This window comes from Ambystoma mexicanum, chromosome 6p (genome assembly GCF_040938575.1).
Source record: "Ambystoma mexicanum isolate Mex_15411 chromosome 6p, UKY_AmexF1_1, whole genome shotgun sequence".
Lineage (NCBI taxonomy): Eukaryota > Metazoa > Chordata > Amphibia > Caudata > Ambystomatidae > Ambystoma > Ambystoma mexicanum.
In genome coordinates this window covers 292,261,638-292,288,824 of record NC_090935.1, presented here as the reverse complement: position 1 = coordinate 292,288,824, position 27,187 = coordinate 292,261,638, and the positions used below count along the sequence as shown (strand labels likewise).

General features: G+C 48.3%; 1 protein-coding gene across 4 annotated transcripts in view; it reads right to left on the bottom strand.

Moving 5' to 3' along the window:
* WDR7 (WD repeat domain 7) overlaps positions 1-27,187 on the bottom strand; it is a 2,460,073-nt gene that overhangs the window by 2,165,861 nt on the left and 267,025 nt on the right. For all 4 annotated transcript variants that reach the window (XM_069627029.1, XM_069627030.1, XM_069627031.1 and 1 more), the window contains exon 8: positions 15,651-15,796. In XM_069627029.1, the coding sequence (XP_069483130.1) occupies positions 15,651-15,796 (146 nt within the window). The remainder of the gene's footprint in view (positions 1-15,650; positions 15,797-27,187) is intronic.

The window sequence follows — 27,187 nt, the reverse complement described above, 5'->3', positions numbered from 1 at the left end:
CTTTTGCCTAGGATGGAGTTGGTTTCAAAGAAGTGCTGAGACCAATTGTGGGCCGCTTTATCTCGAATTTTGAGCAGGAATGGGACAGTGGTGATAGGTCGGTAGTTGTTGGGGGAAGAGGGGTCAAAGGAGGGCTTTTTAAGAAGGGGCGGACCCAGGCTTCTTTTAGACTGGACAATACCTGAGGAAAATGAGGCATTAATTAACGCAGTGATGATGGGTGTCAGGGAGTTATCTTTGAAGATGTTGGGCGGGCAGATGTCTCCTTTGCATGTGGATGGTTTGAGGTGATGTCGGAGAGCTTTGACTTCAGAATCTGAGTCGTCTCTGAAGGAAAAGAGGGGGGGGCTTCAGCATAGGGGTGGTGTGTGTGGCAGGAGGGTCGGGCTTGGGTAGTGAGTTTCTTCATGATTGTATTTTATCTTGGAGGAGAGTGATCTTGTTTAGGAGTGCTGCCTGTATACTGGCGCACCAAGCTTCATCTTTGACGATTTCATCGGCGCTAGTGGGCGGAGTGGTGAGATCTTTGAAGATGGAGAACAGCTCCTTGGACTTGGAGTTGGCTTAAGTGATCCAGAGGTTGATGGCATTGAATTTAGCATGGAAAACGGCTTTTTTTGTATTGCGATGAGATTCTGTTGAATTCTTCATTGGTGCACTCACCGGGGTTGGAATGCCAATTGGTTAGGGCAGTGCGTTTGTTTGAGCGGAGGAGTAGTAGGTAATCCCGTAAACCATGAGTTGGTGTTCATGGATTTCTTTTTTAGCAAGGGTGTTGGCGTCATTAGCGAAGGGGGGGGTTTCAGTTCCTTGACATTTAGGAAGGGGCGAAGGTTGTTAGCTGTAGGTTTTTTGGAGCTTGTGACCCTAGCTGGCAGGGGCATAGGAGAGAGGTTTTGTGGTGGGTTTTGTGGGTATGGAGAATTGGTTGCAGTTGTGGTCTGTCTAGGGGTATGCCAGGTTGGAGGTTATGGTGGATGAGCAGTTGTGGTCTGCTACCCAGTCAAGGGTTCAGCCTTTAGAGTGCGTAGGTTGGGTGACTTTTTGTGTGAACCCAAGATCTTTCAGCTCTCTGGCAACGGCTGAGGCTGTTTATCTTTAGGGTCGGTGAGACTGAGGTTGAGGTCACCGAGTAAGATGGATTTGGTGGAGTTTTTCAGATTGTTACCTAAGACATGGAGGAGATGCCCTTGAAAGTCGGGGGCTGTGCCGGGAGGCCTGTATATGACGTGTAAGTTTATAGAGCAGTTAGGGGATAGGGATAATTTGGCACAGAGGAGGTCAGTGTTGACTTCCCAGGTGTGACTGCTTATCCTGACAGGGAGGTCATCCATGATTATGAGAGCAATACTTCCACCTTTTGAGAGCTTCCTGTCCTGGCAGAGGATGGAGTAGCCTTGTGGGAGAACGAGCGAGATAGCTGGACCGGAGGCCTCGTTGAGCCAGTTTTCCGTAATGGCGAGAAGGTGTATATCATGAGTGGTAATGAGGTTGTTGATCTCGAGGGCGTGAGCAGGGAGAGATCAAGCGTTGATAAGGGCGCATTTGAGGGTGTGGGTGGGACTGGTCTTTTTGAGGTCAGAAGAGTGAGGAGGGGCGCTGGTGGAGCGCAGGGTGGGGCTTACTGATGATGTGACAGTGGAGGTACGGTTGGTGATGGGGGGTCTAGAGGTGTTGGTGGGTTGTGTGCAGGGGTGCTGAAGTGAGGTGTGGCGTGCTGGCGCAGGCTCGCAGGGGTTGTGCTTGGCTGTAGAGATGTAGGAGGGAGTGTAAGTGGTTTTGGTGCGAGAGCCTAGCTTGATATTTTTCCATTGTCACCAAGTTGGGGAGGCTGGGGTGAGGCGAGGGCAAGGTACGTGACCCGAGCCTTGAATTTCTCGTTTTTACGTTTTGTAGAAAGCTATGAGGGGTGGAGGATGCTCATAGTGGTGGTGATAGTTAGCCTGATGGGCTGGTATGGGGAGGCAGCGGTGAGGTGTGTGTAGGACGAGGTTGATGTGGTTGTGTCTGAGTGCAAGAGTGTGGCTAGTGTGAGTAGTATTGAAGTGAATGGGAATGGTGAATGTGGTGTGAGAAGAGTGTTTTCAAGTGTACACATTGGTGGTCGATGTGGTGTAGTTGGATATATTGTTCCGTGAGTTGTGCACCCGCGTGAGAGGGCAGGATGCAATATTCAGTGCACGGAGGGCAGGGAGCAGAGTTTAAAGGCACACGTGGTGTAGATTCAGTATACAGTGATGAGGCACAAGTGAGCAGAGTACAGTGCTCGGGGCACGAGAAGGCTAGGTGCAGTGTTCATGGCACAATTGCACTAATGCAGGATTGAAGGCACAATAGGCAGGATGCACAGTTCTAGATATAAGTCAGCAAGATGCTGAGTTCAGTATTGAGGTCACAAGTGGATTAATACACTATTCGAAGCACAATGGGCAGAATGCACAGTCCAAGACACAGGTGGGCACAAAGCAATGTTCAAGACACAGATGCAGTAATCAGGTTACAAGTGGACTAATGCAGTAGTCAGGCACATAAAGGGCAAAAATGCAGTGCTCGAGGCACGAGTGGGCTGAGTGCAAAGTTCAAGACTGGGTAGATGCTGTAGTCAATGTTCAAGGAACAGGAGGACTTAAGCAATAAGCAAGTACACATAGGCTAATGCAGTAGTCGGGGCACAAAATGGTACGGGCCAGTGTGGGCAGGAGTACAGTTATGAAGTCCAGTGCGCATCAGAGAGATGCGGCATAGGCTGCAGCGGCATGGCGTAAGGGCACAGCTCTTGGTGCGGCATTAGCAATGGTGCCTTAATGGTGATAGTGTCCTGGGGGAGGGGGAAGAGTCAGTGTGGCAACGAGCAGGGGTAGTAAATCTACCTGTGCGACATTAGAACGGAGTAGCAGTGCAGCACACTCCAGTGCACAAACAGGGGCAAACATGGCCTTTTCCTTACGTGCCTTCTCCGGGTCGGGCATGCAGGCGGATGTGCGCTATGTATGAGCAATCAGCGTTGCTTAGCAACGCAATGCAGACAACGTCGGATAGCGGGCGGCCATCTAGGCAGAGGCGCCAAATTCCAAATGTATCATGAGATGAGGTACAGTAGTTATACACCACTGTGGATCTCGGAGCCAGGTGGAATGCAGAAATGCAGAAATGTGCTCGCCTTGCTCATGGATGGTGTTCAGGAGGATGCAAGATGTGGCCTTGCTGCTCCTGCAGCATGGGGTGGGGGTTGCGGCTCGTATTGACAAAGGCAGCTGATGTTGGGAAAGGGCTCCTGCCCTCTCCACGATCAGAGACAAGTGGGAGATATGGGAAAGCACACAGGACCTTTTCCTTAAGGGCCTTCTACGGGTCGGCCCGGCTTCGGCCTACCGGCAGATGTGCGCTCTGTATGAAACCAATGAGGTGGTGGTAGTGGTTAATCGGTACGATGATGCAGACCTGGAGCGGACATGGGTGGGGAGTGCCGTAGGAATAGTTGCGGGGTGGGAAGCAGACTGTGCTAGAGCATGCAGGGGCTTTGGAGTTCGGTATGGTCTTTGGACCTGGTTTGGCATGTACACTTGGCATACAGGACAGTGATGGACTAGGGTACAGCCTCATTACACGCAACTTCTGAGAGCATTGTGAGTGATGGCGCATGCTTGGATAGAGGCATGGATTGGTGCTGTGGAAATTTTGTAATTTCCAATGTACACCATACATGACATGTATCTCACTGTACTGCTTGTTACTTTTTTCTTTGTTGTTGAAAAGCAAATAAAACGTTTAAAATAAATAAATACATTTTTAAAAAAGGAGAGGAGGAGAGAGAGGAAACAAAGAGGACACCAAGGTTTTTAGACGCACAAGAGGGTGAGGGGAGAGGACCCATAGAGGAAGGCCAGACGGTCGGGGAGGGGGTGCGAAGAGGAGGCAGTAGAGGGAAACTTGGAGAGCCGAGTGTCGTCTGCCTTCTTCTCATATAATTTCCAGTGTTAATCAGGTTGACAAACGGGCAAGGAAGATGTTGAAAAGCCAGGGTGAGAGGAAAGAGTGTTGAGAGACACCGCATGAGGAGAGAGCTAGAGAGAAAAAGACCCAGTTGAACCTGAGAGGGACGGTTGGAGAGGAAGAAGGTCAACCAATCCAGTGCTAGGCCTGTGATCTCAAGAGAGTCACAGAGACAACTTTGTAAGAGTGGCATGATTGACCGTGTCAAAGGCAGAGGAAAGATCCAGAAGGTTAAGATCGGAAGGAGAGTTGGAATCGAGATTTGAGAGTAGGTCTTCACAGGTGTTCAATAGAGCAGTTGTGTGCCTCTGGCTGCTCTAAAGCCAGACTGGTGGTCAGAGAGACAACCAACAGATTCAGTGTGTTGGATCAGTTGTGAGATGGCCAGCTTCACCGGGAGTTTGCCCAGGAAGGGGGTAATGGAGATAGGGTGGTAGTTGGCCAGGCAAGAGGGGTCAACAAAAGGCTTTTTGAGGAGAGGATGCACAAGGGAGTGCTTAAGGGGGTAGCGGAAATGAGCCTGTAGCGAAGGAGGGATTATAGAAGTGATTATAGAAGTTGGCACAAAAGAAGCAAATCTGGTCCTCGACAGCTCTGAAGGAGCAGAAAAGCACTTGTTTGGAGGAGAAAGAAGGGGAAGAGGGAAGCCAAGGGAGGGATGAGAGCTGGCGGGGTTGAGTAAGGCGAGTAGAAGAGAGCGAGGACAGAATGTCCTGTGTTTTGGTTAAAAAGTGTGACACCAACGAAGTGAGGGACAGGGGTGGCAGGGGAGAAGTGGAGACTGCAGTAGGATTGGGGAGTTCCTTGCAGATTTTGAACAGTTCGCCATTGTTGTTAGTGGCCACAGAGATGTAGGCTTGGATATGGACCCTCTTCAAGCAGATGAAGAGTCTGCATTGCCTTTGGAGCAGGCAGCAGGAAAGTCCATCAGAGGATGTGCCTGGTGCCTGCCCCGTCCGTTCAGCCACTCTGTACTTGCGTTTCAAAGAGGCTATTCTGGAGTCATATTAGGCGTTGCGCTTGGAGACCGGCTTCATTCAAATCCTCATGACAGGAGCAAGGTTGTCCAAGGTGTTGGTGATAGAGATATAGAGATGTGAAGATTAGCAAGGGCAGAGTCACTGTTGGAGTCAGTGGAAGCAGTGGGCGGGGCAATGAAAGTGGCAGCAAAGATAGCAACTGACACTGGCTTCATTGGTCGAATGACGGAGAAGGAGACATATAGTGCAGGCAGAGGCCTGGCCGGGGGACCCAAGAGATCCATATGAGAAGACAGGAGAGCCTGGTCAGACCGGTTACCAGACATTTCGTCGAAAAAAATTCGTCGACAGGACATTTGGTCGAAACCATTTGGTCGAAAACCAAATGGTTGAATTTTTTATTTTTTTATTTTCACTTTTTTTTTTCCCCTAAACTACAACCTAAAATATATATATATATATATATATATATATATATATATATATATATATATATGGGAATAGTTTCTTACCTGTAACTCCATTTCTCCAGCATTGGTATCTTTCATGGATTCACATGCTTAGAATATTTCCCGTCGTCAGGCTGGGAATCCCCGGTACATTATATAGACCCTTTCCCGTAGGAAAACTTTTTCGACGCTTATGCGTCCTATCCACCTCGTTTTGTATCATGCGTGCCCGTACCGTCAGGACGTCATGATATAAATACAGGCCCCGCCCCCGCGCTCCCTCAGATTTCGGCCCCCAAAGTAGTGGGGGAACCGGTTTGCATGTTCAGGGGAGGCAGGTGGGCGCATGTGAATCCATGAAAGATACCAATGCTGGAGAAATGGAGTTACAGGTAAGAAACTATTCCCTTCTCCAGCATTGGATCTTTCATGGATTCACATGCTTAGAATAGATTACATAGCAGTACCACCCCCAAAGAGGAGGCGTGCATGCAAACCCATATACTTTCTTCGCAAAGCCCGTTCCCTATGATCATGTATACATTAGTAATCGTTAACATAGGAAAACAAACCACATACAGTCATAAATTCCACAGGATGCAACCCCTCAGCCGGGGCTTACCTTATTGGAATAGGTGTCGGAGCACCGCCTGTCCCATCCGGGTATCTTCGGCATGTTGTTGCGACAGGCAGTAATGGCGGGTAAAGGTGTGTGTAGCCGCCCAGGTAGCCGCCATGCAGATGTCCCAGAGGGACTCCGGCCCACAGTGCCGTCGACGATGCCGCTGCTCTAGTTGAATGAGCTCTTGGCCGTCGTAGAAGAGGTTTCCCTGCCCTGGAATGGCAGTACGAAATGGTAAATGACACCCATCTTGACAGTCCTTGCTTTGAAATGGCTTTTCCTCTAGCACCCAAACCATAGGCCACGAACAGCTGTCTCGTTTCTCTGAACGGTTGCGTACGATGAAGATAAAACTTGAGAGCCCTTTTTACATCCAATGTGTGTAACGTGCGCTCCGCTCCCGAGCATGGCTCCGGAAAAAAAGTAGGCAACACAATAGAGGAGTGTTTATGGAACACCGAAGGAGCTTTTGGTATGAACTGTGGGTTAGTGGCTAGGACTACCTTGTTCTTGAAAAATCATAAGTATGGTGGGTCTACCATTAGAGCCTGAACTTCTGAAATACGTCGGGCTGAAGTGATGGCCACCAGGAAGGCCAATTTCCACGACAAAAACTTTAGAGACGATGATGACATTGGCTCAAAAGGAGGCTTCATAAGTGACGTTAAGACCAGATTGAGGCTCCACTCCGGCGGAAATTTCTTCTCTGGAGGGAAACTCCGAAAGAGGCCTTTAAGGAAGTGCTTAATCAGGCGGTCGCTGAACAATGGTGCCGAATGCCGTTGACGAGTAAACCTGGAAATGGCGGCCAGGTGTACTTTAATTGACGATACCGACAGGCCCTTTTGAGCTAAGAACAGCAAGTATGGAAGGAGCTGTTCCGGCTTAATCGATTGCGGGGCCAAACCTGGTTGATCCTCGCACCACTGACAGAAACTTCTCCATTTGTACGCGTATGAGACGTTTGTGGAAGGTGCTCTTGCCGCTTGCAGGATACGCCGACAGTCCTCCGGAATCGTTAGCCGACCGAATTCGGCGAAGTCAGGAGCCAGGCCGTCAACTTGAGGCTGTCCGGGTCGTGATGCCAAACGACACCCTCCTGTCGAGACAGAAGGTCGGGGGTCTTCTGGAATCTCATCGGTTCCGCCACCGCTAAGTGTAGTAGGTCTGGAAACCACACCTGTCTGGCCCAGTACGGGGCCACCAGAATTACCCGACATGGGTACCTGAGGATCCATTGCAACGTCCTCCGGACAAGGGGAAATGGAGGGAATGCGTACAGGAATTTGTTCGTCCATGGGAAGGAGAACGCATCCCCCAGTGAGCCCTGCTGAGGCCATCTGCTTGCGTACTGATGGCATTTCCTGTTGTTCTTCGTCGCAAACAAGTCTATGGAAGGATGTCCCCATTTCTTGAATACTTGTTGTAGTTGTTGGTCGTTCAGCACCCATTCGTGAACTTCGTTCATTTCTCTGCTGAGGGCATCGGCTTCCACATTTCTCACGCCTGGCAGGTGGAACGCTAAGATTTGCATGTTGTGTTGCAGGGCCCAATGCCAGATTTTCTGTGCCTCCGTCGATAGGGACCTGGAACGTGTCCCTCCTTGTTTCCTCAAGTAGAACATCGTAGTGGTGTTGTCCGTCATGACACGCACCACCGAGTCCCTCAGTTGAGGAAGAAAAGATTTCAGAGCCCATCGCACTGCTCTTAGTTCTAGCAGGTTGATATGCAGGGAGGACTCCTGCAACGACCACTGGCCTTGTACCTGTAACGTATCCAGATGAGCTCCCCATCCGCTCAGCGATGCATCCGTCACCACCGTCTTTTGGAACTCCGGTTCCAGTAGAGGCATTCCTTTCGTTAGATGAGTAGCCACTCTCCACCAGCAGAGTGCTTGTACTAGTTGTTCGTCGACGACCAGTCTGTCGGACCAGCGACCTCGGCTCTGCGCCCAACGGTCCGCTAGAAATTCCTGGCAAGGCCTCATAAACAGACGGCAGTTGTTTATCAACGGAATGCAGGACGACATGGTCCCTAGCAGGGACATGTATTTGCGCACTGAAACCTTGGTACCGCCTCTCCATTCCGACGCCTTGCTTTGAAGTTTCTGAATTCTTTCGCTGGATGGTCTCACCAGTCTTGTGTGTGTATGAAACTCCGCTCCTAGAAAGACCAAGGTCCTCGAAGGCTCTACGGAGGACTTGTTGAAGTTTATTGCGAAGCCCAGTTCCTGTAAGAGGGACATTGTGGCCCTTAGACTGTCTCGTGTTTGTTCCCTGGACGAACTTCTGACCAGCCAGTCATCTAGATATGGATAGACATGGTGACCATCCTTCCTTAAATGGGCCGCTATAGGGGCCAAGCACTTGGTGAACGTCCTGGGGGAGGACTTGAGCCCGAACGGGAGGACCTTGAACTGAAAATGCTTTCTCCCGACGACGAACCTTTAATATCTCCTGTGTCGTGGGCGTATTGGGATGTGAAAATAAGCGTCTTGAAGGTCTAGTGACGATAGATAATCCATGGGTTGCACCGACCTGATAACCTCTTGGAGCTTTAGCATTTTGAATTTTAGGCTCTTTAGCCATTTGTTGAGTACCCTCAGGTCGAGAATGGGCCTCCATTTGCCGTTTGGCTTTTTGACAACGAAGAACCGGGAATAAACTCCTTGTCCTTCCTGTGCCACAGGAACTCTCTCTACCGCCCCTTTTCGCAACATAAGCGCCGCCTCTTGTCGTAGGATTCGGAGGTGGGGCTGTGTCGAGAATACAGGCGGAAGACGTGGAGGCTTGTCTTTGAATTGTAGCGCATGACCCATGCGAATCGTGTCTAGAACGCATCGATCTGTGGTGATGCATTTCCATTGGTCGAAGTGATGAGAGACTCGTCCCCCCAGGACGTTCCGAAGGCTGTCATTGGTTGTTGGTTTGCTTGTTCTTCGTCGACGACGGACCCGAGCCTCGCCGCCTGGAGGCTTGATAGTCCCTGCTTCTACGTGCCGACTGGGACGCTCGTCTGAACCCTTGTGAAGAGTACGAGGGCCTGTTAAATCCACGGTCCCTCGAGGCTCCAAAGCGGGGTTTCCAGAAGCACCCCTAAAGGGGCGAAAAGAGCGAAAGTTTCTACCCGTTTGGAGGGCGCCGAGGGACCTAGCAGTATCCGTGTCTTCTTTCATCCCCTTCAACGCTTCATCAACCTTTTCGCCAAACAGGTGTTCCCCTTCACATGGCATGTCAAGGACTTTGTACTGGACTTCAGGACGGAAAGTAGTACATTTGAGCCACGCTTGTCGACGAAGTACTACTCCATGGTTGATTTGTTTGAAGCCATACTCTGCTAGGTCAACTGCAATATTAATTGCGTGGTTCGAGGCCTCTTCGCCATCCCGCACCAGTAACATAGCTGCTTTCCGGTGTTCGTCTGGCAGGTGTTCTAGGATAGGGGCTAGTTTGTGCCACATTTCTCTATCATATCGCGACACGATCGCTAAGGAATTGGCTGCTCTTACTGTCGTCGCACCGAACGAGATCGCCTTTTTTCCAAAGGCGTCTTGCCTCCTAGCCTCGCTTTCTGGTGGCGTTGAACATTTCTGCTGTACCCTGGCCTTCCTAGCCGCTGCCGCCGACACCACCGAGTCAGACAGAGGCTGTGATGTTAGACATTTTGGAGTGGACTCCGGAGCTTTAAACTTTTTCTCAATCCGTCCCTTTATAGCTGGCTCCGAGAACGGATGGCGCATCGTCTTGAGACCTTCTTGCCACACGTGGTCCAGAATTGGGATGGCAAATACCGATTTCCTCCTTTGACCCATATGGTCAAAAAGGAAACAGTCTTTCTTCTGCTCCTCAGGAATCAAGCCGAACTCGGAACAAGCTTTTCCCATCATTGCATGGAAGGCTCCCACATCATCCGGGGGAGATGGCTGTGTCTGGCTCCTCGTAGATTCTACCTCTACATCCGAACTCCATGTTGGGTCCCTCGACGGTGACAGGGAGATGTCTGACCCTGAGTCACCCAGTATAGAATCGGACTCCGACAACTCACCCTCCTCCTGCGCTCGAGGACGATCTTTTACCGCCTGGGGAGCCGATGGGTGTTTAGTCGTCGAGCGAGCCGTACAAGTTTGCTCGTCGACGGAAGGTACAGAAAAAAGTGACGATGACGTCCCAGGTTGAGGGATCTGCGTATTCAGCCGCTGCAGGAGCTTCTGAAGAGTATTAAGCACATCCAGAGACAAAACTGTCTGTGGGTTCAGTAACGTTGATGATATAGGTACCATACCCCCACTCGCACTCGTCGCCGACGTGGAAGGCCGTAAGCCTAAATCCGATGGCTGCAGAACCATGTCACCTTCTCCTTCCGCCGAGCAGGCCGTGTCTGGCTGCAGTAAGACTTCAGGGGGAATCGGGTCATAGACCTCTGGCAGCCAAGCCATAGACTGAGTCTCTGTCGACGAAGGAATCCCAACCGCTGCTGCCTGAGCGGTAATAGGCATCGTCAATGACACCGAGGTCGACGAGCAAGTCGTCGTCGTCGAGCCCTTAGACTTCGTCGCCGATTTCGATGCCGACTTCCCGGCAGAAGCATCTCGACTCATGGAAGACCTGGGACGGTCCCCTGAGGAGGATTTTGACAGCGCTTGCCTCTCCGTCTTAGATGATGAGGAGGAGGAGGGCTTTTTATGTGATGATGAAGATCCAGCATGCTTCCCCTTATGCTTGTCCTCAGTGCGGATTTCCGCTGGCCGTACCTTTTTCGATGGAGGTTCCGGCTTGCTCCTGGAGGCCGTGGAGCCAACTTCCGAAGCCGGGTAGGCACCCGCTCCGTCATTAAGCCAGTCGACCAGCCTTCTTTTACGGTCCTTAAGGGTTTTTTGGGAGAAACCCTGGCATATCTCACATGTATCCGCCGTGTGGTGCGGGTGGAGACAGTAGATACAATCCATGTGGCCATCTCCTTCATAAACTTTTTTGAGGCCACATGTCGCACAAGGGCGAAATAACGCTTTTCCAGACGTAATTCTCCAGAATTTGAACGTCGCTGAAGCGAAACAGAAAAAACAACCTAGTTTCCACTAGTAGTAATCACGAGGATCCCACTACTTTGAAAGACGGTTGAAATCTGAGGGAGCGCGGGGGCGGGGCCTGTATTTATATCATGACGTCCTGACGGTACGGGCACGCATGATACAAAACGAGGTGGATAGGACGCATAAGCGTCGAAAAAGTTTTCCTACGGGAAAGGGTCTATATAATGTACCGGGGATTCCCAGCCTGACGACGGGGAATATTCTAAGCATGTGAATCCATGAAAGATCCAATGCTGGAGAAATAAATAAAATTCAACCATTTGGTTTTCGACCAAATTACGTCGACCAAATGTCTTTCGACGAAATGTCCGGACACCGGTCAGACCAGGAGAGAGGTATAGTGAGAGGGTTGGAGATGGGGATGTCTGAAGAGATGAGAGCATCCAAGGTATGACCGGCAGAGTGAAGGGTGAATGGTGAGGGAAAGAACGTCACATGGGCTGCGGAACAGTCCAGTGACCGACTCGGGTGTGTCAAGGTGGATATTGAAGTCACTGAGGCGGTATGCAGTAATAAAATCGTGGCAAAAATGTCGCCTTTACAAATAATCGCGGCAAAAAAGGTGTACGCCATTATACCATTTAAGGGGAGCAGGGGTTGCGGGGGTGTCCACCGCTCCCCTTAAATGGTATAATGGGTCTGGGGGTTGGGAGGGGTGTCCCCCGCATCCTTCACATGGATCGCAGTGGCAAAACCACTGCCTTTTTGCTGCGATTCTTTGTGTAATTCTTTTTGCTGCGATTTTAACACATGGAACCACTGAGGAGGAGAAGCTTGGAGGTGGAGGCAAGAAGAGAGGAGGTGAGGTCAGACCCCTCCGAGCAGAAGAAGGAGACTGGACCAGGGGTCCTGTAGATGGTGCAAAGAGTCAACAAGAGGGTAGGGGAGAAACCAAGCCTGCAGACAAGGCATTCGCAGGAGGAGTAGGTCTGAGTTGTAATGATAGTATCAGGGATCCAATCGGAGAAGACCAAGGCAACTCTGCCTCTAAACCGGTTAGGCCTGGGCTTAGAGAGGATCTTGTAGCCATCAGTGTGTCAAAAGCAGCGACAGAGCTGGCAGTGAACCACATCTCAGTGAGAGAAAGTTGAGGTCAAAGTTTTCAAGAAGGAGATGGTATCTGGACTTTCCATTGAAAATGAATTCATCGAATTCATTTCCATCAAATTTTATTCACTGAAAATACTTTCAATCGAAATGCATTTTCATTGAATAAAATTCGATGGATTCCAATGGATTTTAGGCTTAGGGTTAAGGTTAGGACAAGGATTAGAAATAGGGTTAAGCTTAGGGCAAGGGTTAGGGCTAGGGTGTGAACTCCGCCCCACCTCCCATTAAACAATACAAAATAAAACATTACATGAAGCTGGTCAGTGCCGAAATACTGAATGTTTTAAGGTGTAAAATAAATGCATGGAAATGCTATCTTTCACATTTCAATGTACATATCCATCGAAACGTGTCCATTCCTATATTCGATGGACAAGTTTCGATGGATATATACTTTTAAATGTTTTCGTTGAAAAGACCATAAACCGAAGGAGACGGATATCAGAGGAGTGTTTAACAGATCGAGAGTTGAGGATAGCTAGGTGAAGCTGGTTGTCACCTTTAAAGGTCTTTCGAGGGGTACAGGAATGTGGTACGCCCGTCAGTCGTGGAAAAGGGGGAAAAGAAAGCGGAGTGGACGGAGATGTGAGGAAGTTGATGATAGACAGAAGACGCCCATCAAGAAGGAGAAGGTTGGGCTGAGAGCCCTGTGCCACGACAGTGCCATTCTATTAGACATTACTGATGTACCTAGAAGATGAGAAGCCTGCCAAGAATAATTCCCATCTGGTGCCGCTGGTAATGGGCGACGAAGAGAAAGGAGAGAGGACAGAGACCACATGCGGAATCCATAGGTCAGGGGAGGGAGCGACAAAGAGGAGGTCTTTGACAGTCTGCCTGGAAGAAGCACTGACGTAGGTGTTGGCAATGGGCAGGCATGGATTGGAGACCAGGAAATCTTTTTTGAACTTTTTCCTTGCAGGCTTCGAGAGAGAGGTATGATAGGTGATAGACTAGCGGTTGGAGTATATAGGAGAAATGGAGAGTACCATGGAGGGTAGAGAGAAGAGAGAAACGGGTGTTGGTGGGAGACGGAGAACTGCACAAAACACAGCTAACTCATCAGGTGGCCTATCAATAGGCAGATACAGACAAGTCGGGTGCAGATCGAGTTCTCTCCAGACTCTTCAGGGCTACCAATGGACACCAATTTAACAATACCGTTTTTGCCTCTGGACTTACACTATGTTTTTTTCTCTTCTTTGAAAAGGCTTTCTGCTCAAAATGCAGAATGAGATGATCCTGTGTTGTTCCAGCTCAGTGTACTGTGGGACTCCTTGACCTGGAGAAGGACCCCCTGTTATAGACATTGAGCTGTTACTGGGGAAGTGGAATGAGTGGATACATGATTTTAAAAAACGCACCTTGCCAAAGGTTCATATTCAGAGTTGTGTTGAAAGGGATGGGTCAGTCTAGTTTAAGTTACTCACCCGAGTGGCTACCGTACTGCAAGTGGATTGTCCATTCTATCCATATAATAGGTTTTCGGGTTCTTTGTTGGAGACCCACGTGTGTGTAGCACAGACTTTTTTTAAATAATGAAATCATACTGGTTTAAGGAGCAGGAATGCCCGTGTATGTTCTATATCCTTGCTTGACTCCTCCACTCGGCCCCTGAGAGGCTCATACAGCTCCCCTTTGCAGTCCTTTCACAAATTATTAAAGCTATCAGCTGGACTGCATTTTTATTGAGAGGGTGTTGTGACAAATCCTTGGATGTCGTCCCTTCTCCCATAGCGGAAGGACCCTTCTCATGGGGCCAGGGCAGTGTGGCCACAGTACAATAATCCCCCCTGGAGGTGGTGTACGGCAGGAGGATCACATGCAGAGGGAAAACCCTTATGGGACGAGGGACGACACTAGGGAGAATGCAGTATTTACCCACCTCTTCAAAACCTCCCAGACTCTCTTACCACATAAAAGATCCTGTAGCCCCCTACACTTCTATGTACCTTTGTAAGGTAGACACTTCCACCTCCTTAACAACTACTGGGACGAATAAGAGTAGGGGCTACCCATGTGAATCCTGTAGAAAAACAGATGAGAAGAACATCAGTACTTCAGTGAATCATGGCAGTGAGGATACTGTGACGAGCAAGATGCATAGTGATGAGAATACTCAAAAAAACCAACACGCACAGTCTAGTCAATATGGGCAATTAGTCACTGTGGGTTCTTTAAAAGGAAAGGACGGACAAGCTTTGTCGAACCGGAGGCTCTGCAAAGTTCAGGGAAGCTGGAGAAGGAGAATGGACCGGGACGTTGCAGGAAGGGAAAGCGAGTCCAGAGACTATCCGTTGTCAAACGGACACCAAAGAGAAGCGGAGGAAGAAACTCCCAATAAACGGAGAGGTCAGAGAGTGGGAAGCAGAAGTACAGCCGGCAGGAGAAAAGCTGCTCCTACGGAGCTGCCGCAGACCGAAGGCAGGTGAACCACAGAGAGGAAACCACACAGCTGACAGCCGGCGTCCGAAGAACCCCAACAGCGCTGCAGATGACAGAAAAAGATACATGGGCGGCAGGGGAGACGCAGAGGGTCCAGGTCAGTGGGGTAAAGGTCAGCTAACACAGAAATGCTCCACATATAGCATCTGGGACGCCAGCGCCAAATATTGAACTGTAGAGTCATCAAGAGTGATCGTCACAGTACCTGGCAGGAAAGTATACCAGGGGGACTACAAAAAAAGGTAGGATATGAGAGTCTGGGACCCATAAATCCAAAGCAAAACATCAAGAGTACCAATCTTAGACACAGTACATGTATAAATCCATAGGATTAGGAGCTAGGACAGGGAAAAAATCCCACTGGCTCCCACCACCCAGGCTACATAGTTTCAACTGCCTGGGGTGGTACACTGAGTCAAGTACAAACATTCCAGACTCTATAAACATTCTCTAATGACTTCACATCACTCAGACAGGAGAGAACAAGATACAACATACCTTCTTCCCTTGCACATACAACACAAAACCATACACCAAGATGCAACACAGTGGTCACTCCTCTAGACAATGATCAAGAACACATTTCTGCCAGCTTACTAGATGCATATTGGAATCCTGCATGATAACATCGTTCAGCACGAACTATAATTTTAACTCCATTGACTTTACACAAATGTAACTGCTACTTCATATGTAATGAGAATGAATAGGTTTGCTGTTCATAGCATGAGTATTTTCTAAATGGGCATGTGGCGTTCTACAAGTAACAAAATAAATATTCCTGAATTATCTTGGAAGAATAGCAGCTGGAGTCCCCCCCCCCCACCCAGTCCCACCCCATCCCCAGTTACAAATTATTTAAATTAGCGGCTCTCTGCAGCTATTCATATTTGCGCTGCTTCATGTAGAAATATACAACATGTGGTCTGAGTGAAGATAAACAAAGATCCCGGCTAACATACCTGGCTGGCAGCTTGTAGATAAAACTGTGCCCATCCTCTGTCCATAAAATAACTTTATCTGCTGCTGCAAAGTCACCACCAGTCCATGTTGTTCCATTTTCACTTGGAACTGAACAGAGCAGAGAATAATCTCCAGCATCAAACACCTACACAAGAAATCAGAGACAGTTAAATCCTACAATTGAAGACTAATTAAATAGCAAAATAGCATTTCCAGAGAAAACAAGCAGGTTTCTAATGGAACACTGTTTCATACGAAGGCTATGCCCTATGGGTACATGTGTGCACCTAACAGTTCATAGGAAGTATTCCTATTTTAATCCAAAATCTAAAAACAACTGAAAATCACCAGTTAGGAAGAAATAAACAACAACTCAATATTCCTACACTGCTCATGACATTAAGCATATAACAGATGACATAACTAGTGAAATGACTCATGGCTGCTGGAGATTGTGTAGGATGGGGCGCTTAATGTAGGACATGGCGAGAAATAATTCACAATTGCTCTGGACACAATTCTATTTCACGGTGCAATCCCTACTGTGCATAGTAAAATGCCATGCCTGTTAAGTATCATCTGCAGGGCACTGCCTTTGTAGTTCTTATTAATTAGGAGGAAGGTCCCATTGGTTGGGTTACTGCATTCAGGGAATGCCCACAAGCCAGTAGCTGTGGGATATGGCTGCTGGTTGTGCCATGTGGGTTCTAATGGGCAGCGGTAAAGTCCTTGAAAAAAAGACGGGTAGCCACTGATGCATACTCAAGGGCTCAAATCAAAGTAAAGCTTAAAAATCAAAGTAAAGCTTAAAAGAAGAAAGGTTTGAGGTAAAGCGTGTAAACATTACCCTGACAAATTTTCAGTCATAGATGGACGCAATTGTACAGTTCCTTTTTGTCATTGTTTTATCAACAGTGGTCAAAAGTTGTTGGGCTCTTGGTCTCCAAACTGAGTGTTCTCTAAAACCTTCACTTCGTCCTTGAGCGGTATCCTGCCTCCCTAGGCCACGCTTCCTTGAACCTGGGTATGAGCAGTGTCGCCACTAGTGCCAGAGATGTCCTACTGCCTAAGCTAGACCCTGAGCCTGGAGATGGCCTAAAAGTAGAAGTGTTTTCTACCAGACCCCCTCTGGATTATTCCAGTGACCTAGACAGAGATGGCCCTCTTGTAGTGTTACACACTTAATCTATCTTTCTCTCATTCCACATCTCAGATGCGTTTTCTCTTCTCTCTCAGTCAGTATCTCTCCTCCCAACACCATTACTGCCTCTCTGTCTCAAACCTGGTGTTGGGATATAGAGCCTGCCTGCCAGCCACTCCCTGTCCTCCTCCATCACCTCCTACTACTCATACTCTGACCCCTCTGATGTTCTCTCTCCCTACACCTACCCATTCTCTATCTACTATTCACTCTCACCCCTTACCTCCTACTCTCTCTCACAACTCTGTCCTTCTCTCAACCTTCCTCACAGTCTCCTTTCCAAAACTACCCCCCCCCCCAGTCATTCTCTCTCTGCTACCCTCTCACCTCTTACAAGTTTGCTCATTCTCTCCAAACAGGCCAAAAAGCTCCTCTTCAGGTTCTTCTCCAACCACTGTGCACTCCTCTTTGTTCTCTTGGTCCACCTGTCTCTCCTCTGACCTCATCAGAATAATTTTCCACACACACTGACTGGGATGTACAGTAAAATAATCTATCCGAAAGATCGAAATACAAACTTACGGAGCACTTGCCTGCATTTTGTAATTAGATTTTTTGGGATTTTGCCCGTTTGTCCCCCCGCCCTGCCTTTAATGTATGCAGGGGACACCCCCGCAATGCCTGCCGCCCATAATACCGAACTGCAGGCGCGGGGGACACCCCTGCAATTCCTGCTCCCTTGTTTGGTATTATGTGCTCCAATCTAATCTACTTTGCCGAATGCACAGTAAACGTGCATGCAGCATTTTAGATTTGATCTTTTCATTCATTCCCCACTGACTGTACCTGGTTTATATTGTCCTGTTCTTACTAGACTTTATAATCAGCCAAGTCTTTGGACCAGACTCTGTCCTGTCCAACCGTGCCCCTTTGCACAGACTTCATTGCAGTCCACATAACATTGCCGCTCCTGGGCATGTGCATTCTTGCTTCCCCTCGGTTTCCTCAAGTCTTTTAAGTAAGTTGCACTTTAAGATCTGGAGAAAGATTTTCTGTCTCCCCTGTGCTGTGCCTCATGTTAAGTATTTCAATCAGGCGATACACCCTGGTCTCAGCCTAGTATGCAGCGCACAGCTGAAATGCTCATTTTATTACATCTATAGGTTCAATATTTTGAGTAATATACCACTCATATCACACCCCTTCTCAAATACCCCAGGTCACGATGGACCAGGAATCAGGCTGGTTGGTAAAGGTAATATTTATTTATTTAAAATTCAAATCAAACATATACTTTTAATAGGGAGCAGCAATCACCAATGTGGTGACAATAACAGATAAGAAGGTATGTAATCCACTTAAATTCACTCTTTAGCAACACAAAATCTAAAACACCAGAGAAAAGAACACTTTTGGCTTGTATGGAAAGATGGCACTTAAGTTAGGATTTCCCCCTGCAATATTCCTCAACCCACAAACAATTCTAAACAGATATAAGGAAACAGCAGGTAATCAGGAATGAGGAATGAGGAATAGAAGACAGAATTTGAATCCAACCTTCCCTCCCCAAACAAGAGAGAAAAACGGATTTGAAATCTTACACTTTAAAATGACATTCGGAAATGACTGGGTAAAACACTGAAAATGTGCAAAAATCCTTGAATCAATACACATTTCTATGGGAGCAACATTGGAAAGATACTAACAATCATGAGCTATAGTTTGAGCAAAAGTAAACACTTTGAATCTGAATGGAAGGTTGAAGATCATTTAAAATAAAAATCACACATGTAAAACTTTGCAAAATTGTGGATTCCCGCCTAAAATTAACCCAATGGCTTTTAAGAAAAACAGGTGCAGTACACCGATTTGTGAGTGTGGTTTCTGGGTTGGGATACAGCTATAGGTCTCAGGTATAATCCAGAGTTGAGAAGAAGTCTCTAGCTATTAAACTGATGGAGATATGCAAGGTTGAATGAGAGGCATTTTTAGAAAAATCGGGTAGTGAAAACAGAAAAACTCAGTTTGGACAAGAAAATATTTACTATAGTTTTACTCTATGCTAGAGCATTCCGGCCAGAATACCAAGGAAGGACACAGTAAGCTCTAGAGTTGATCCATGGCTTTAACACCAGATCCCCAGCATCCTCTCCGGCGGAACCAGTCAGATCACTCGAAGTAGTATTGATAATTTAAGATTTACACAAGATAAAAATGACTACAGAAATGGCGCTTAGCAAGATAAATCAAAACAGGATTGCAATAAAGATTCTGACAATGTTACAAGTTATGAAGGTAAGGATAGGATGCTTTAGAGTTTGGGATGAGGCAAGGCAAGGTATGCTATGGTTTTCTATGATTCCTATTAATACTTACAGTCCACTTTAATTTAGGAATTTGGACCGTCAAGTGTTCTGGTCATCACATAGATCGGGTCTAACCAAGGATAGCTGGGCAAATCTGGTGGGATGGGATCATCTGGGCCGTTCTGGTCACTGGACTGCACTGGAATGGCCCTTCTGGTTACTGGAGACTGGAGAACAGTGGGATGGCAAGTTTGCAGCAGGCATGCATCTAGTAGTAGCAAGCCAGGTTGGGAGAGGATGCTTCCCTTGGGTTTTTGGGATTTTTTAGAATTTGAGGCCTAGCTGAAAAAGGGTTTAGCAATGCATAGGCCTTGGCTTTGCAATGAAATCTGGAAGAAAGTCAGGAATCAGTGTGTCTGTGAGTTGTCAGGTTTCCTTATTTATGACATCACTACAGTATATGGCAGGGGCAGGATTACTACCCAGACCAACAATGTTAGGATTGGGCCAGACCATAGTTTCTGCCTTGTTCTTCACTGATTGGATCACAGAAATGGATGTCAGGTTTATGGAATGATTTTTACAATGAATAGAAACCTTCTCTTGCCACTGGAACCAAAATCAAAATTTTCCACAAATACACATTTATACAGTTATAACATTTGAGAAAATCAGATACAAAGGTTACACATTTTGTGCATCATATTTCAATCCAAATCCCAAGTCTGTGGGACCTGGTTTTGCCTTTCTGCTACATTCTGGCAATTTTAACCATGCAAGATTTGACCTAAAATTTCCCAACTTTGTACACAGATGCGCATTTATCCCTGGGATATGTGTACAAACGGTTGTGTTTGCAATATCAATACTTTCCCCACAATCTGTTATTCTTTACAACTTCTGTTCCTTATGCAGTAATGAGTGCTACCAAGTTTTCAAAGAAGGAGCATAACATTAGATTTAAAAAACTACAACTTTTCATATTTTTCCTCATTCTTGCTGCTAAGTTAAAGGTCTTTAAAGTTAAGTTACAAAATAGGCTTTTTAAACCAACATGCAGTCTATTGTCACTTCATCAGATTTCTTTTCTTTTCTCCAACTGCAAGCAAATGTCAATTCCTTAGAAGCAGGATGAGGGGCCTCTCTCTTGACTGAGGTTGACTGCCCCTCACACTTGAAAGGTGAGAGTCTCAGCCAGCTATTGTTGCAGCCTGGAGCAAAGACGAATGTCTGATGATGACTTGGGAAGTCCCTTTGTTCTGGGTATCCAAAGCCTCCAAGCTAGCAATTAGCCACTTTCCTGTTCCAGAAGTTTATGAGGTGTCACACTTTCTCAGGGCTAGCAACTGGCAGAGCAATTTTTTTTGGTTATATAGTTTGCCAACTCAGCCTGGGTTTTAGCTTTTATTTTCTCCTTTTAAATATTGACTTTAACCCTATGGAATTAAAACATTTTATAGGTGTATTTTTAACAGTAACAAATCCTTTTACATTTCGAAGTAATCAGGCCTTTACACAACAATGTACTTTTAAATAAGCAATGTTCCCCCTCCAGTCAGGAAAAAGCACATTTTACCATTTCATTAAATTCGGTTTTCACCTCCAGCAAATATACACTTTGTGCAGCTATAGATCTTTTCTTGAGTGATGGAGTTGTTTTGCAGCATGGATACAGTTACAGGCATCTATTTAGAGTCTTACTCCGGACAGCTGATTCTCGATACTGTTGCAAAGAAAATAGACGCGTTTCCCGTGTAAAATGAAAACAAAGCCCGGGTTGATTTTTCAAGGATACATTTGACAGGAGCGGTCATTCAAATGAGGCCCAGTTACTCTGAGACCCAATGAATGATCCTGGGCACTGCAGGGCCTTTTTAATCACAGCGGTTCATGAGAAATTGATGAATTTAGCACCAAGCAGCACTTAAGGTTGGGAAAGTGGCATTTTAAAGAGGCATTTTGGGTTTAAGCAAAATAATGCTGCCTCTTTCACTCCACTCCATGTTCTTTTTTGCAGAGCACACTGGCACATTCCTGCAGTGAGTACTCCGTTTCACTACCACTAAGAAAAATGTGTACACAAGACCCATGCTCTGAGATGCGTGCTACCCATGGTTCATTTCTGATTTCTTTAAGAAGTTCGGAGGCTTTAAAATAGCAAAGAATTTGTTAAATCACATCTGGTCTAGGGCAGGTTTTGCCTTTTGCTCCCAGGGGCATTTTATGAAATTCAGTTTTCCTTCAGTTAGCCTTTCTTTCTTCCGGAGGTTATAAGGGCTGCTAGTGTCTGTAGATCCTAGGTTTATAGTCATGAATTCTTAAGCTGCTCTGACCATGATGGCGTCTAAGAGGGTTCCGAAAATGACTGAGACCTAGAGAGGACAGGGGATTCTAGGTTCAGAGACAGGGACAGTGGTAGTCTCAATAGCCCTGTGTTGAAGTGCTGTGGAGTTAAGACAGTTTGTTAGATATTTTCTGATGTTCTCATCAATTCACACTTCCCCTTTACTCCTCTGTAACAATTTCCTTTATCAAATAAAGTTATTATGAGAGTTCCAAGGTAGGGTGGAGCTTGTGGAAATAAGGTTAAACGAGTTGGGGGTGAGGGTATGCAGGAAATGTGTTTGGTATCATATTTGAAAGAAAAAAAGAAATGTACTATGAGAAGAGACTTTGTGTGAGTTTCCTTCTGCTTCAATATACTGGTGACAAGCTCAAGCACAGCTCATGCGGACCTCGGTGTGCAACGGCAACTGATGGATTTGGTTTAGAAATTGGTGCAGCACAAGTGAATTGTAATGATTGAGTGCAAGATAAGTCCACAGCGAGCAGCGTGAGACAGGGAGAGTGTTGGATGCGAGAGTAAAGGTCCTCAAGACGTGGAGATGTCAAGACGCAACAAGGTGCTCTCTTCGATTCTCAACCTAGCGGTTGTCAGGGGAATGTATACAAACAGTAGCAGAGTGCACAGTGGGCTAAGCAGAATGCATGTAATAATAACAAAAAGAAAGAAGGAAAGCTAGTCAGAAACTGGTGGCAATACACCATACTAAAAACCATGGTAGAAATGGCCCATTTACCAGGTGCCCCTATGATAGGGTCTCCTGGTGAGCGCAAGAGCATAAAGTGGAAATACCGTGAGGAAGGATTTCCTCGATTTCACCCGGGAGGTTCGCGGGCCACTTTCGGGCAACTTGAGATTTCTTTACTCCGCTCGCTCGGCTTTGCTCTTTGAACACTCACGGTCTCCAAAAAGCATGGAAATTTTGCCTTGCTTTCTCTTTATCCTCCTCAACTGTCGATCAGCCATTAGCCTTCCACCTTCCACAGCCTGGTGCGCATCAGCCTAAGAAGAGCCTTTTCTTCTCGTACCCAGCCTCGCTCAAAGTGCGCCTGTGCGCACAACCTTTTATTTTTACAGGGAGTATTAATAAGTGGCAGGTGCACATTGTTAGAGCTATGTGCCCGACTCTGCCTGGCCTCGTTACAGGGACAGGATCAATGTAAGTCAGGGAAGGTAATCCTTATAACCTCATTTCTCATCTTCCTCTGTGCTGTCTTCTTGTCACGATAAAGTGGGGAGGAATTATGGGAGTTATATTTTCCCATAAAATAAGAGTTAAATAGGTTGTGGAAAAAGGGGGGAAACCATGTCTCACCATTGGGTGCTTCTACCCAACTCCCCGAGGACTCCCTACCCAGGTGCCCCCGGACGAAGTTGCGAGCAGATTCGCCCATGCAAAGGCAAGTAGGCTGCCAAGGAAGATCCACCGGGTTTACTGGTGCGCGTGACCTGCTGCGCAGCTCCGGGCAGCCTGCCCAAAGAGGAGACCCGGCACAGCGTTGTGGCCTGGACCCAGCCGGAGCACGGCGCTGCCGCAGGGGTTGGCCCCCTACCCCGCCAGAGGGGATCCCGTGGAGGGAGGAGGCTGACATACAGAGGATTGGAGCGAATGCCCCGGAGGGAGGTGGGGAGGACTCTGGCGCCTGAGGAAAGGGAGCGGAAGACAGAGGAGAGAGGAGCGACGAGCAGCGTGGGAGATCCCCCTGCGGGAGGGAGGACTGGGCCCCTGCACGCCGTAACAGATAGCTGGGGAAAGAGGAAGCCAAAGGCAACATCAGAAGAGAGGTGCTGGATAGCACGTGGTCCCCCGTGGAGAAGACAGACATAAGCCACAGCAATCCAGGCTCCATGCGAAGGAGCTGAGGAGGTACCAGGAGAGAGAGGGTACTTGGAAGGTGTGGCCCCCCAGTATAGGGGCGTGTGCCCGTCTTCCCAGACCCAAAAACTAGCATACAGGCAGTAGGGCCCCCAGGAGTGTGGGAGGGCCCCCACTCAATGGCAAGGAAAATTGAGAGGGTATCTCCCCCACAGGAAGTAGAATAGTAGTCCCAAGTAAAGGACGACCAGGAAGGCGAGGGCAAACGACAGGGGAAGATGGATCTTTTTCAGCCCCCCACTGTCCCGGGAGGATAGCTCAGCGGCAACGTGCACGCCTTGGAAACAAGACGACACGAAGCAACACAGGTTCGATCCCCGGGTCCGCGCTTAGAAAGCTCTGGGTGTTTAAGCGCGTTATAAATACGCAACTAAGAGAAAAACAATTACGCAAATACAAAGCAAACAATTCCTGTAACAGCACCTCCATGTCTGCGGGCTGTGTGAGCGCTTTAAAAATGTAAATACAAATACAAATACTGTTGACAGCAGGATCAGCACACTCGCACTGGCAGGGTGTCTGCCCTGGGGGGAGCGCCCTCGGGACATGAAATGATATGGCATTTGTAACGCGCCTATACACAAGTGTTTCAAGGCGCGACGAGGCGGGGGGGAACAAAGGGAGACAGACCACGATCCTACTAGGCCAGGTGTCATTCAGACTGTGCAAGTGCAAGGGGAGAGGGGACTGGGAAAAGTGCAAGGGGAAGGGGAGAGGGGGAAAGTGCTGTACATGGTTAGTAGAATACAAGATAATTAATAGGGCCAGCTGGTGGCAAGTGCAAGGGAAGTGCAATACGTGGTTAGTAGAATACAAGATAAATAATAGGGCCAGCTGGTGGCAAGTGCAAGATAAGTGCCGGGAGAAGGGGCTGTGGGATACAGAGACAGTCCCGTAGTGCAGGTAGGCAGTGCAGGGAAGAGAGGCTTGGCCAAGGACCGAGATCGGTGAGTGGCCCAGTAGCAGATTTGGTGCAGGTTCAGTGATTTTAGCAGGGGAGAGAGGGAGAGAAAGCGGAGGCAAAGAGTAAGGTTTTTGAGGTGCTTCCGGAACCGGAGATGGTTCTCCTCAAGTTCCAGAGGGAGGCCCCTGCTGCGGACAGAGATCTACCCCCAGCTCGTTGCTTGGAGAAGCGGCTGACCCTGAGGTAGTTGGAGGTGGATGAGCGAAGAGCTCGAGAAGGAAGATAGAGTTGAAGGTATTTTGGCCCAAGGCCCCAGAAGGCCTTGTGGACAATGCAGAGGGTTTTGAACTTAATCCTCGCAGCCACTGGGAGCCAGTGTAGAGATTTCAGTCCTGGAGAGATACGGTCCTTGGGCTTGAGGCCAAGGACAAGTCTCGCAGTCCTGTTCTGGATGAGTTGCAAAGGGCGGAGAGTAGAGGCAGGAAGATTTAGATAGAGGCTGTTACAGTAGTCCAGCTTCGAGAGAACCAGGGCTCTGGAGACAGTGAGCTTCTGGGGGAAGGAGAGGAAGGGAAGGATCCCTCTGAGGAGGTGTAGCTGGCAATGTGACTTCTTAGAGACGTCAGATATGTGAGGAGAGAAAGAGAGTGTGGAGTCAAAGAGGACCTCAAGGTTTTTTGCCTTGCAGGTAGGCGCAGGAAGAGGACCAAGGGAGGCCGGCCAGAGAGCTGCAGGGAAGGAGGGAGTGGGTATAGAAGGAAAAGCTGGAAAGGGCCATCAGGCAGTGAGGGCCCTCCACTAAGGGGTGTGTGCCCGCTCCGAGAGATACTGCCACACAAGCCTGGGGCAAGAGCCTCCGTGCCCTGGAAAGGTCAAAATAATAGAGGGGCAGAAGGACAGTGAGCTGCAAATAGAGTTGGGGGTGCGGGCTCCCCACCTCCCGTGGAGCAGCTCAGAGAGTTATACCTACAGAGAGGAACTAGAGGAGAGGAGTCCCAGAGTTGTGGTGGGCTTCCACAATTAATCCAACCAAACGTGACCAGCCCCTCGGCTGACAGACAGTGAGCTGGCAAGAGATCCCCCTGGGAACATGTCTGGAAGGGGTTAGCCTGCAGTGGAGGAGGTGCGCCTCGTTGCCCAGCAAGGGATACTAATGGATGTGAGATCCAGGCTATCCAGTTTTGAGTACAGGCGGGGTGAGACCAAGGCTGAGTCGGGGCCCCAGACCACCATGGCAGCCGCTGGGGAGGATTCTTCAGCCACAAAAAAGGATGTGGCGGCACTGATGGAGGAGATCAGGAGTATGCGGGCTGACATTGGAGGAAGGGTCGACAGAATAACTCAAAGGACTGCCAAGAAGGAATATAGACTGGAAGAGGTCAAACACAATCACTCCTCAAGGGATGCCTTTGAGATGCAAATGGACGTCAGAATTACATCAATGGAAAGGAGGGAGGGGGAGATCACATTGAAGATGGATGACATCGAGAAAGACGGAACAACCTAAGACTTTTTGGGATTCCAGATAAGGAAGGGGAGACGGAGATGGACCCTTCTCAACTTTACCAAACTCATCTTTGAGGATGACACCATAGAGGAGGCCAAGATAGACCCCAGATCAGTTCTGGCCCGATTCCTTAATTACCCAGATAAGCAGAAGATTCTTAAGAGGGATGTACGGTAACGCAAGAGTAACTGTCTTCAGGATCTGTCCTCACTAACACTTGCAAGGAGACAGTTCTGCTCACCCTAACGAAGTGGATGAATGAGAAGAGGTTTCGATATCGGTGGGGCTTCATTGCTTTTGAAATTGATGGGACGAAGTACAAACTGTCCACTGAGGAGGAAATACAGAGATCAACGAGTGATCTAATGAGCGAGCCCAGGGTCTCAGATGGACCCGGAGGGGCGGACCAAAGGCAAGTCAAGGGTCCCAAGAGACAAGCATGTCGGGGTCCCAGAAGTTCAGGAAGCTGAACACATCCCCTGTGGCTGACCCATGACAACGGAGGATATTATATATTTTTCTAATAAGTGGCTCATCGGGGTCCGGAGGGGAGTGGGGTGCCAGGGTAGGTTGTCCGGTGCGGGGGCACACTAAACCGTAAGGGGTCAGGTCTATCTGCTGGAAATGGATCAATCTGTGCACCGGGGGACGGACGGACAGCAGTGGAAGGGGTTAAGTGGTGTAAAGTAATGTGGAAGGGCGGAAGGGGGGGGGAGGCTCAGAGAGGAAGGGTTGTTATTTTGAAGGGAGCCGAGTGAGAGGGTCCGGGTGGTGGTTCGGTTTCACCCCAGTGATGCTAACTGGGGAGGGCCGGTGCCGTTTGGGGTTGGGAGTGCAGTGTGGAGGGAAACTGGTGCTGTGGACCCAGCGTGGTTATGTTCTACCTTTCAGTGATATGATAAACTGGAGCACGTTGTGGCTAACCGAATCGAAGGGCTTGTACAGGTATAATATGATGGCATACAATAGTAAGGGGGCCCAGGAGCGCCGGCTGAGGATTGGAACCCTCAATGTGACGGGCCTGAATTCACTGACCAAAAGATTGCTGGTATTGCGGGATTTCCGCAGGGTAGAGTTGGATGTGATGTTCCTTTAAGAGACCAAATTCTGCAAGGAGGAGGAAAGAAAGATCATGCGTGGTTCGTTGGGCCAGGTATACTGGGGGGTCTGGCCCTCTGACAAAAGCGGGGGTGGGTATTGTACTAAACAGAGCACTGAAGTTTGAAGTATCTAGGGTATGGTCAGAAGCGGAGGGGAGGGCCCATTTGGTCTCGGGGTCCATCAGAAATGTGAGCTTTACATTTTCCACGCTCTATGCTCCCAACCAAGGCCTGTTGAGATTTGTGAAGCATACTCTCCCAAAATATGGTCGAAAGCTCGGGACACCTCATTATTGGAGGGGATTTTAACATATGGGCGGATGTGAATCTGGAGATGCAAGGGTTGCAGGCTAGAGAT